Source organism: Lemur catta, chromosome 6 (genome assembly GCF_020740605.2).
Source record: "Lemur catta isolate mLemCat1 chromosome 6, mLemCat1.pri, whole genome shotgun sequence".
Classification (NCBI taxonomy): domain Eukaryota; kingdom Metazoa; phylum Chordata; class Mammalia; order Primates; family Lemuridae; genus Lemur; species Lemur catta.
In genome coordinates, this window is record NC_059133.1 from 34,724,694 (window position 1) to 34,737,748 (window position 13,055).

The window sequence follows — 13,055 nt, forward strand, 5'->3', positions numbered from 1 at the left end:
AAAAATCTCCTTGCGTCTAAAGAAAAATGAAGAGTATCTGGAAGTAAAGATTCATTATTTATTTAGTATACAAACACACTGCATTATTTTTGATTTGCTACTACAAGAACAAAAGCATCAAGTATCTCAAACTTCATTCTACTTGCAGGACATTCATTGTATTCTATATTCACATATTTTTGCCATTGTTTGCAAAGATAGCTTAAGTTTAGAACAGAAGTAAAATTAATGACCAGAATTTGTCAAAGAATGATGACAAAATGCAAATTATTTTACATAGGATTTCATATACCAGTCAAAAATTACATGGTTTTGTTGAAGCCAAAATAAGAATTGCCCTGATAAAAGTGTTCCAGTTTCTGCAAATTTGATCCAACACTAAAACACCATCACTTCTTTGCCTTGTATCATAAGACAATAAAAACATCAAAAGATTTCACTCTTAGATTCATTCTCTGCATACAGAGCATGTTCCAGAACATTTCTATGCTTAATTACCCAACCAAAGAGATCTAAAGTCTATATGTTGCACTGTAATGGGGGTTTATGCCTGGTCAATTAAATGTTTTATTTGTTTTTTGAAATGATATGAACTTATTTTTCTAAACACTATGCTAAATAACCTTCATATTTATACATTAAAAAAAGAAAATGCTGATGGAAAAGAATAACATGAGTCCATGTCTGTTTAACAGAGTTTACATTTATCTCCTCTAGTAAGCTTCAGAGTTACACACACAGACACATAGACACACATACACACACACACACACACACACACATATCTTGAGACCTCAGAGACAGGAGACCTGGACTAACTTGCAGCTCTGCTACTTATTAGCTGTATGACCTCAGTTACGTAAACTCTCTAAGCATGACTTTTTTTTCCATCTTTAAAATGGAGATAGGAATACTTACCACAAAAGGTTGAAAGAGTTAAGTGAAATCATTACATGCAGAATTTAACACATAGTTGTTGCTCACAAATAATAGCAATGAGTATGTTAGCAAACTCTGTATGTTAAAATAGATTGGGGTAGTTTTCAATTTTACAAATATAAATACCAAATATATTCTGACTTATAGTTTACAAAGCACATTCATGGGATTCTTTTAAATACTAAGCTTCCTGAAGACATAAAAATATATTTAACAATAATTCAACATGTACATTTTTAAATTACTGAAGAAAGAAAATTATTAAAGAAGGAAAGGTTCTCTTAAAATAGCAATTTATAATACCATTCAATTGTTTGCTTTATTTTGTTGAGAATTTTAATTCTATTCATGATTACTGGATTAGGCCTTGAGGCTTAAAATAATGTGTCATTACATTTACTTAACTAAAATAGGCAGGATAGTTAGTATGAAGTGGTGCACAAAATTTTCAGAAAAAAATTGAGGCCTAAAATAAACTGACTTTCTTTTAAGTAAGGATATTAGTAACATTGATTAATGTTGTTTTATTATTTTTTCCTGATTTAGTCACCATAGGAAACAAAAATTCCATAACTTAATTAAGTGTGGAAAGTGAGAGAATGTATCTTCAAACTCCTTGTGAAACCAAATGGAATATAATTAAATAATGAGAGTTTACATGCAACAAAAAAATGCAGGATGGGTTTTAAAATGTTAAGTATACAGGCAGAGAGCACAAAATAGTTAATTTCTTAAATATAAAACCTCCAATTCTTGAAAGGATTTAGTACCAAGCACCATGATTTTTTTGACAACTAGCTAACTCCCTAAAATTAGTAATTTAATTCTTGATTAGAGATTCTTCTTTTATCATTTCTCATTTGGATTTGGGAAGACACATAACACTGAGGAAAATTATAAGCTAATTTAGCATAAATTTTGGTAGGTTGGAAGAAAAAGACCATGCCTACTCATGTAGAAAGGGCATTTGTTAGCTGAGTAGATTTAAAGGAAATTATCAAAGTTCTTTCCTGCAGACAACAAAGATAAGGCATGAGTTACCCAACAATTTAGAACACTAACTCAAACTCCTTGGTTATTCACTCTCAGAATCTACCATCAGTCTCTGTTTGACTCTGAATGGATTTAGATCTTCAAGCACCTCAAAATCAGGTAAAGAGCTTTAGAGTTTCACTGAAGGACAGGCCCCAGGCATGTGTGCATACAGCTAATTATGAAACCACGAGTTATTGTTTTTTTCTAGTCTTATTGTCTAATGTATTAGTGATTTTATCAATATAAAAAATCTTGAATAAATAGTAAAGCTAGACATAGGTCTCTGTAATGAAGAGTTAATATCCAAACAACTTAATTGCTATTTTAATGCATTTCAGCAATAAATCCAGCAAAGCATATTATTATGTGCCATCGGAATTACAAGCAAGTATGTTATACAGTTATGAATACCAGAATCATAACAAACAAATAAGAAAGTAAAAAGCATGAAAACTAACATTTCTAATTTTGCTATTAGGGGTAATACATACTAATTTTCTATGTGCTAAATAAAAGTTATTTAAAATATAATATTATTTCACTTCTAAATCCTTTTACAAATAATATGACCTATAACTAAATAAACATAGAGGTAGAAAAATAAATAATGAGGAGTCAAGGTCAAATAAGGCAGTCCCTAAATTATAAACATCCAATAATGAACAATCTATATAGTACTTGTCCGCCTTTTCCATTATCTGAAAATTCTCTGTAGCTGCCATGGCAGTCATTGTGAAAAAACAAAAACAAAAACCTTATAATTTTTTGATAATGGCTGTATTCAGTGTTCAGAAGTGGAGAAAGGGGCAAGCTGTGAAAACACGCAGAGCTTAGGGGATCTAATCTCAGCATAGCCCGCCTAGAATGTAACCTCTTTGATAAGGAATCCTTACTCCAAAACTGTTTAAAAACATATAATATAACAAAGATCTACTTATTAAGGACTTTTGGAGGGGGGTTCATAAATACTCCTTTTTTAAAAGTGAAAATGCTGTACAAATGTTATGGGGTTTTACAAGTTTCACATATTAGTAGGAGCAGATTCAACTAAATTATTCAAATAGCTGAAATTAATTTCACAGAGAGATTTGAATTTTATTTTTTGTACAATTTCAGGTGTAGAAAAAAGGGACTGGGACTCCAAAGCCTGAGAAGAGACACGGAATTGAGAAGAGTGCAGAAAAGGAGTTGGGAGAATACGACTGAACTTTAGTTTGCCCACGTGGGGAAAGGAGAAGAAATGTTTTTTTACTATATAGAATGAACCCGCAAGGACTGAGACATAGTCTAGTACTAGTAATGCTCTAATGTCTCTATGATATGGTTTAACATAGGTGGGTTACCCTGGGAATCTTTTATTGATTCCAATAAAATACATAATATTTGATATTTTGCACATGTTTCTTATATAGAAAACTATACACTAGGTAATATACAACCATTTTACACATAAGTGTTTGGAACCCTACCCATTTTGGATGGAAACACCCTATATTAGAATATAAGCAAAGATCAACATCTAAATGTTAAAAAAATAAGTTTTCATCTCCAACAAACCAAATTTCCTTGCAATTTAGTAGACAACATTGAATAACTTTCATTTTATAGTGTATGGAATAACCATGCTTATCAGATGACACTTCCCTCTATAGCACATATTAGATATTTTTAGATATGCTAGAAATATACTTGCAAAGTCAATCTATTAAGTTAAAGACCAACTTTGATAAGTGACAACTACAAGTGATTAATTCTTGAAGTTCAAGATCATTGATGCCATATTTTCAAAATTGATAATAATTTTTAAAATTTTAACAAAGCAGTGCAAGTACTTGGTAACAATTATTTTGTGTTTATACACATCACATATATTGGATCTTATAAAAATTTAAACTTACGAAAATAACCTGAAAATAGCTTTTATTAAGAATTGGATAAATTATCTGAATAGACAAGTTTTGTTAAATGTGCCAACATTTTGAATAATTTATAATGCTTTTAAAAGGATTTAAAATTATTTTTTCTTCAAAATTATTCATTTTACTATTTTCAGCACATACCAATGACACATATTTAGTACACATGTTCTTACTTTTCCTTCTGAAGGCAATTTTTCACCTTGTATTTAATTTTAAAATACCAAGCAATTTTTAAAATGATGTCATATACAATTTAGATTTTTGTATAATTTTATACTAAAATAAGCTATAAGAAAGGCTTGTATAAAAATGATATAAGTAATATCAAGTAGTTATAAATTTAACTAATTTAAATGTGTGATAAAAAATGTGGACAGTTACTGAAAAATCTGATGTAAAAAAGTCTATCATATGAAGTGAATTATTAAACAAAATGTCAAAGGTTTAATGTGTAAAAATATTTGTCTCAGGAAAAAACTCTTGGTTGAACATTACAGTCCAAGGTTCATATTGAACTCAAAATATTAGGAAGATTAAGTGATTCTCCGAACACCAGTGAGAAGTGTGTAGAAGACGGAGGTCACCCTTTGAAAGAAGATCTCTGTGACCTGCGTAAATTGGAGCCCCACAAACACTTCCAACAAGCATAGGTCAGAATAGGGTCATGGCTCCAGGCCTTCTGGACCACTGCTCACCCAGAGGAGTGTGCTCACCGCGTTAATCTCTCATCCTTCAATTCCAGGTCCGCCACTGTGATGAGCTGATCCAGCTTGAATTTAGTGTCGATAATTTCTGCATCCCGAGGAGAGTATGTGCCACCTTCTTTCTGCTTCTGTCGAATTCTAAAACAAATGCAGTAGATCCAAGAAGGGAATATCATAGAAAGCATACAAAATGAGGTTTAGTTTTCTTTTTAAATAAAGACATCTAGTCAAATAATTTCTTTGCTAAAATCACTTCTTGGAACATGCTGCAAATGTATAGTTACTCAACTTCTTTTCCTGTTTTAATTCTATAGAACCTATCCTATTATTTTTTTTTTTTTAGCAAGTTGTTGGGTTGAAATTCCAAATGTAATGAGAATTAGTTTATTAAGGCCTCAGCCATTGGCATAGTTAAAATATAGAGCCAAGGAGACTTATGTTGTGAGCTTGTTTCTCTTCCCTTTGACTGTCACACTGATTTGTCATAAAAAGGAAATATGCCAAAGTCGAAATAACTCAGTGCTTTCAATACTAGTGCTAAAAGATAAAGCTCCATTGTTTTTACATACATGAAATATTTTCACATGCATGAAATACATAAAAATGTTTTTTTAAATTGTCTCATTGAATTTTTATAAAAATATGAAGTATATAATATTATCTTCATAATAAAAAACTCAGGTTCAAAAATAAAAGTCACATGAATCTGAAAATCAAAACAAAGTCTTTATTTTAAGCCCTTTTCATGCTTATTTCTCCATGACATAGTATGGTATGTTACAAAGTGATATTTAGCTAGTCTATCTATCTTTTATATTTCAAAGATTTATTAGTTTTGAGTTAGGTATTGAGGATCATATAGACATGTTCCTGTCCTCAAGGATGTTACAATTTAGTTGAAGACAGGATCCAAATGTAGAAAAAGCATAAAAATAAACAAAGACTCAAATGACAATTTATAAGACAGTGCCTAATTAGTTGTAAGATATTATATAAGTTATTATAACTATTATTATTTAGAAGGAATAAAGAAGTAGCATTTTTCTTGGATGTTCCAGGATGAGGAGGAAGCACATTTTAGGTTGACTGAACACAAGCAGAGTTATAGAAAATTCTAAGGAATGTTCAGGTGAGAACAGACCCCTTTGGCTAAAGAGAAGTGTCTGGGATAGTTTTAGGGAAAAAGGGCGACCACTTCCTGCCTATATAAGAAGCTTATCTTGTCAGGAAATAAGGAATCAGAGAAGATTTTGGAGCAGTGGAATGATATGAATGTGTCCAATGCATACCCCTTAAGAATAAGATCCATATCTTATACAGAATATCTTTCAAAGTGCCTAGTATTAATATAATGACTTTCTCTCAGCATCTTCTGGCTAAATATACAAATAGTATGTGGTATAGGGAAAATATCTTTTTCCAGGGCCTTTCAAATAATCTATTAAAATGATGATTTCAGAGATTTAAGATGAAACAGATGATGCATGGCATTCAGAATACAGAACATTCTTCAGTTAAAATAAAAATAGTCTATTGAGCTATTTAGGAAATTAGTGGAATGGTTATTTTTCAAATACAGGTTCTTTTTAACCTGTATTTGCAATCTACCTTATGAAACTAGATTTTGAGTTCAGAAGTAACATTTCCATCAAGGTCCTGTAAACAACATGGGGATCAGAAAGATGATACTAAGAATTGGAAGGGACACTTGGAAAACTCAGCAAAGACATGTTGATAAAGTAAGTGCGAGAAGGCAGGTCCACAATATAAGGAAGGAGGACATTTTACAAGTGTTGTCCTTATTATAAAAATTAGCTTTTCTGTATAAACTTTAAAATTTAAATCTAATTAAAGTATTTTAAATTAAACCTATCAGAGTTATAAATTATTCAAAAAATGTAGATGGCCTGGAAACTTCTGCTTTTGCATTATCACTTCATTGTCTCTCAGCTCCAAATCCACTCTTCTTTGCCCACCTTTGTGATACTAGAGCTGGACCCTACATTTCTCCTTTGCCAGCTGGCAGAATGATAAGCTTTGTCAATAGAGGGCACTAGAGTGACCTTGCAAGGCATTGCCTTTCTGGGTTCCATTATTAATTGTGGGCCCAGCAGCCCACCTGGACGAGTTCTTGTTGCCTCTGATGTATATGCTCTCCCTATCCCATTGGTGAATGATTCCAAGCAGCTCACCTACACCATCAGCAAAATGGGATGCTTCTAGGACCAATTCCAGTTTGTCTATCATCCAGTAATGATGGGTAGCTTCTATAGAACAGCTCCAGCCTATTCCCTCTGTCGTATTTCTTTGCATACTGATAGGTAACAGGCTACCCGTGCTTGTTAGTAGCCATTCCATGTCAGCCTTAAGAGGAAACTTCTTCCATTTCTTAGTTTCTTTACTGTCTTCTCTCCATCAGACTAAAGACATAGCTGCTTTGTTGCACTTTCTACTTCTGGAACCCTTTACAGTTCTCTTCTACTTGCTTTAGTAGTTAGCCATTTCTAAGAGTTAACAATTCTTTACATTAAATGTTTCCCATTCAAATGACAGGCAGGATTTCCTTCTTTTTTATGGCTAGATTTAGTCAGTCCGCAATGTATACATACTTTAAAACATCATATTGTACATGATAAATAGGTACAATTTTATCTGTTAATTAAAAAAATTAATGTTTCCCATTCAAGTAACTGTTATGGCTTCTGTTTCCTGATTGGACTATGACTGATAAAGTGCACATAAAGCTTCCTGGGAATGTAAGCACAAATAAATCTTACCTTGCAAATGCAAAAATAGCTGTTCCAAGAAGAATTATTGAAAGAATACACAAAGTGACTGAAAGAATGATCTCTACAGTTCTTTCTGAAAGTCCTTCACCTGGAGAAGAGGGATATCATTATCATTAAATATTATTATGCAATACTATCTTGGGTTTCAAACCACAAAAAAAGTTTTCTTGGCATATTACTGAAGAATGCTAATTAAATGTACAAACTTACTTCTTCTTCTTCTCCTCCTAGACCTTTTAAATTTGGGGCTCAGTCCTGGGAGTCCTCTTCTTTTTTCTATCTAAACTTACTTCCTTTGTGAGTCCATCCTGCCTCACATTTTTAATTTTCATCTATATGATGATGACTACTAAATTTTTATCTCTCAAACATTAGACTTATATATCCAATTGCCTAATAAATGTCTTTATTTAAAAGTATATTTAAAATATCAAAATCAATATGTCAAAAGCTGAATTCCAACACTTCCCTCCTTTCAACTGCATTCTTCTACCACCTCTTGGTTGATGGAAACTCCATTGTTTCAGATGCTCAGGCAAAAAATCTTGGAGTCAGACTTGACTTTTTCTTTTATATAACACACCTTAAAGATGTGAGGAAAGCCTGTTGGCTCTATTTTCAATGTATATACACTTTTCACCAAAATGAACCAGGGAACCTTGGAGAGATAGTAATTCCAAAGTGGGATAAGGAACAAATGAATTTAAGACATATAATGGTGCCAGAAAGTTAGGAAGCTAACAAAGCCTAATGATATGAAAAGGAAAAAAAAAATATCCTGAAGAACCCTTACTGGCTAAAGAGGAAACAACTTCAGTATGATAATGAATAAAAACTGAAACTGATTGAATATATATAAATCCACATGTCCTGATATTCAGTAAAAGGGACAACAAAAATACTGATTTGTAAACATTGGTTAGCTAGACCATCTCCTTACTCTAAATATTTGTGATTAATTTATAATTAAAATTTATATTTTTCTGGCTTTCTTATATGAACTGTATTTTATAATTTTTAAAAAATAGCCTTAGTTAAAAATATAAAGCTTAAGATTAATTAAGCTTAATTAAGATTAAAGGAGAATTCTGTTTAATAATTGTAGAAGAAATGATAAAATTCAAAATTAACAATTTTGTATTCTTAATGAAAATGATTCAGGTAATAATCATAAATGCATTTTAAAATGATTAGGAGAAAGGCTAATAGGGAATTGGATATTAACAGGATGCCAAAATATCACCCCATAGATTATCTGCTGATTACAAGTGGGGAAAAAACAACTTTCCAATGAAAGATCATATTGTTACTGCCACTAAGCCTACTGATCAATTTTATCACCAAGTGTGACAACCAGATGTTATATACTTCCTTGATGAAAGATATTTTATCTAGGCAGTAACACCTATGGAGCATCCCTGACAAAAATGTTGATTATGAATTTTCAAACTCTTAGATCTTATTTCAAATTTATAAGAAAGTAGGAGAAAGAAGAAAAAATAAAATGACACCAAGCAAAAACAACCAGACAGATCCAGAATATGAGACCTCCTAAAGGAAAACTCATCTGGTTGCTTCAGTGGGTCTATGACATAGGAGGGAAAGAGTGAGAAGAGAAGGCTTGTAAAGATTAAAAGATACTGAAGAGACAATAACAAACACAATGCATGAACTCTTACTTGGATCCTGATTCAAGCAAATTAACTATAAAGGAAAAAATCAGAGGATGATATCCAAATGTATATATAGGTAGTATTAAATATCAAGGATTTATTGTTAATTTTGTTTAACTGTGGCAACAAAACAAACATGTACTTATTCGAGAAACATACTAATGTATTTAGGGGTAGAATATCATGCTTTCCATGACTTACTTAAAAATATGTCAGAAATTAGTGAACTAATGCATAAATAAAACAAATGTGGCAACATGTTAATAATTATTAAAAATAGTAGGTATTTGGGGGTTCATGATGGTATTCTGTCTACTTATATGTCTGTTCCACTCACTTTGCACCACCTCTGATGCCAGCACCCTGCTCCAGGCCACCATTTTGTCTTGCATGCATTATTGTATGGACACTTAACAAGTCTCCCTGTGGCCACCCTTGTCCTTCTTCCATCTTTTTTCAGGATAGCAGCAAGGGCAATCCTTTTAAAACAACACTCCTCTGCTTCAAATCCTCCTCATCTCTCTTAGAGAAAAGCCAAAGTCCTTTGTGATCTGGTCCATCATTAACTTTCTGGTCAGAAGGTTCCTATCACCTCTTTGGCTTCCCTTCCAATCCCCACATTGCTTACTTCTCTGGAGCCAGATTAGTCTCCTTCTGAGAAGTGACATGAGGTCACTCTTGACACAGGGCTTTTGCAGCAGCTACTTCCTTTGCCTGGAAAGGTATATCCTGTGTATATCTGTCTAGGTAGCCATTTTATTTCCTTCAAGGGTTTGCCCAAATAACGCCTTTTCAGGGACCATCTGTTATGGACTGAATACCTGTGTCTTCCCAAAATTCATATGTTGAGGCCCTAGCCCCCAGTGTGGCCACATTTGGAGTAAGAAGGTAATTAAGGTTAAATGAAGCCATAGGAGTGGGGCCCTGATCTGATAGATAGTAGTGTCCTTATAAGAAGGGACACAAGAGAACTTGTTCTCTCTCTCTCTCTCTCTCTCTCTCTCTCTTTCTCTCTCTAACCTGCACCCCTCTCCCCCCTGCCAATCTCCACTCATGCACCAAGAAAAGGCCATGTGAGGATACAGCAAGAAGGCAGCTGTCTGTAAGCCAGAAAAGATAGCCCTCATAGGATAACAAATGGGCAGGAACCTTGATCTCAGACTTCTATCCCACAGAACAGGGAGAAAATAAACTTGTGTTGTTTGAGATATTCAGTCTATGGTATTTTGTCGTGGCAACCTGAGCAGACTAATACACTACCCTATTTAAAATTGAAAGATACAACTCCCTACACTTTTTCCCTCCTCCTTCCACACTCCTCTCACTCTTTTTATTTTCTCCATAGTTCTTATCATCTTTTAACATACGCTACAATACATTTATTTATTATTCTTATTGCTTATTGTCTGTCCTTTCCTCCAGAATGTAAGCTCCCTGAGGACAGGGGTCTTTATTTTATATGAAATTATTCCAAGTTCTGAGAATAGTACTGGGCGCATAGTAAATGTTCAATAAATATTTGCTAAATTTACTAGAGAACAAACACATTGATTTTGAAATAGACATTAAAAATTTTCAGGTTGATCAGGCATTGAACTTAATAAGAATATAAAAATTATTAACCATTTATTTCAGGTACAACTACTAATTATAATTTTAACCAATTTTGAGCTACAAGATTTATAATTTTACCATAAAAGTATTATAGTCAAGTAACAAAATATCTGTAAAATATGCAGTGATTAATGTATCATTTTTTTTCCTGGATTGGTACTTATAAAATGTTACCAATATGAAAGGGTTCCTGTGGCTAGTCTACATGGTAGATTTGAATAAATACTGAATTTTAAACAGAACTACATGGTCCTCTAGAATCTCCAGCTAAATATAAAAAGTGCTAAAGCAGCATGTATCTCATAAAGGATTTCAGATACACCATTTTTTAAATTAAAATATGAATGGTTTGTTTTATGAATTTTCACATGCTGACTCTAATTGGATATGCTTGAGGAAGAAGGCATGAAGATGAATAAAGAATTATCTTTACCAGGTAATAATGAATCACTGGGCCTTAGAACTCAGCAGGAAAAAAATGTTTTCAGAGACCACAAAAACATTTTTCAGATTAGATTACCATTTCAAAGCACTGGCCAAGTGAGGAAATGACATATAATATATTAATAAACAATATGTAATCCTTTGGGCACATGTATTACAAAAGTGTCACTAGGAGAGGACAAAATGTTCCCTGATTGTAGAGTACACTTTCTGATTCACTGCTATGCATGGATCCACAGAGCATTAGCAGCACAGAATGAAGTCACTTCTCCAAATCCTTTCACATTAAGCGGAATTCTTCTACTTAAAAATATAAACATGATTCCTTTAGTAATAGGCACAAGTCATTTCCTGACTAGAATTAAAATCCTGTGACAGATCAAATTAAGTTGTTTGTTTACATAATAAATTATACTACTGCAATTTAGCAAATCATAATTATAAAACACTAATTTTTCATAAGTATCACCTTCTGATTGAAATTATCATTATTTAAACTCAGTATATGGATCTAACTTTTTAAGCCTCTTTTATACCTTTAAGAAGCAAAAGTTGAATGCTTGAGTTGAATGAGATATAAATCTCATAGTACAGGGTCTGACTCATGATATACGTGCATATAAAGTGGAAGATCTTATTTTTTAAAGTTCTTTTAACAGGAATAAAGTATAAGGAGTTCATCTTCTCTTTTGTCCCAGTGTTAGTCATCTGGGATATTCAAACACTGCACAAAAAATTACTAAGAGTCTCTCAAATTCATAATTCAAGAAATATAGTTAGACAGGAGGAATAAATAATAAGTATTTGAGATCTGCGGTCCCCAGTCCGCGGACTGTTAGGGACCAGGCCTCAGAACTCTGCTGGCCCCACCCTGTCCCCTTCCATGAAACACCTGTCTTCTATGAAACTGGTCCCTGGTGCCAAAAAGGTTGGGGACCACTGTTTGAGATGATGAATATGTTAATTAGCTCGATTCAATCATTGCACATTGTCTACATATATCACAGCATCACTTCGTACCCCATAAATACATATAATTACAATTTGTCAATATTCAATAAATATTTAAAAATATATATAAATGAAAACACCTTAGATGGATGTCATTTTCATTCATTCAGACTGGCAAAATTTTAAAAGTAGATAACAAAGTGTTTGCCAAGGTGTGGGGAAAAAAATCACACTCATCTATTGATAAAAACAAAAGAGGAATTATGGTATCTCTGTCTGCAAAAACAACATATGCTCATTTGTGAATGTTAACCTCAAAAAGCCAAGACAAGAAGGTGAGAAAACAGAACAGCTAGAAATAATTTTAAATATTCAGAAGAGAAAATAGTACAGCAAGGATAGGAAGTCTGTGGAATCAGAAACATCACCAGTAGTAAGGAAGCTGAAAGCTACCTGGGCACTTAGTGATTTTCAGGCAGTGTGGGGTTTTACAAGCACAGCACTGACTGCAGTCACACTGCCTGGGTCTGAAAGCTCGTGCTGTCACAAACTTTGGCAAGGTTAAAAATCTTGGTCGAGTTGCTTAAAGACTCACTGCTTCAGATTTCTTACCTATAAATTGGGGATATCTATAAATAGGAGGTTATCTTACAGAGTTGTAGTGAAGAATACATTACTTTATATGCAAAACAACTGAAAGACTGGGTACATAAACAATGTCCGGTATTTTTATTAATAAACATTTGATATTCATTCAGTCATCTGATTTAATCTCTCAGTGAGCTTATGAGGTAGGTATTAGTATTTTCATTTTAGAAATAAGAATTCAGAACTTAAATAATGTGTTAAATAACTAACCTAAGGTCACATAAATTCAATATGTGTTAAAACTGCATGAACTATGCCTCTCTGACTGCAAAGTTTACGAGATGCACCATACATTACTACCACCTCCATAATAAAGCAAAACTTTCCTCTGCTCCTTGG

The 13,055-nt window shown here is 32.9% G+C and overlaps 1 protein-coding gene across 1 annotated transcript in view; it reads right to left on the bottom strand.

Annotated features, from left to right (window-relative positions):
* The window catches only part of PTPRQ (protein tyrosine phosphatase receptor type Q), a 189,965-nt gene that overhangs the window by 38,846 nt on the left and 138,064 nt on the right, over positions 1-13,055 (bottom strand). The window contains exons 34-35 of the mRNA XM_045553305.1: positions 7,375-7,474; positions 4,607-4,735 (exon numbers count right to left, since the gene is read on the bottom strand). Of these exons, the coding sequence (XP_045409261.1) occupies positions 4,607-4,735; positions 7,375-7,474 (229 nt within the window). The remainder of the gene's footprint in view (positions 1-4,606; positions 4,736-7,374; positions 7,475-13,055) is intronic.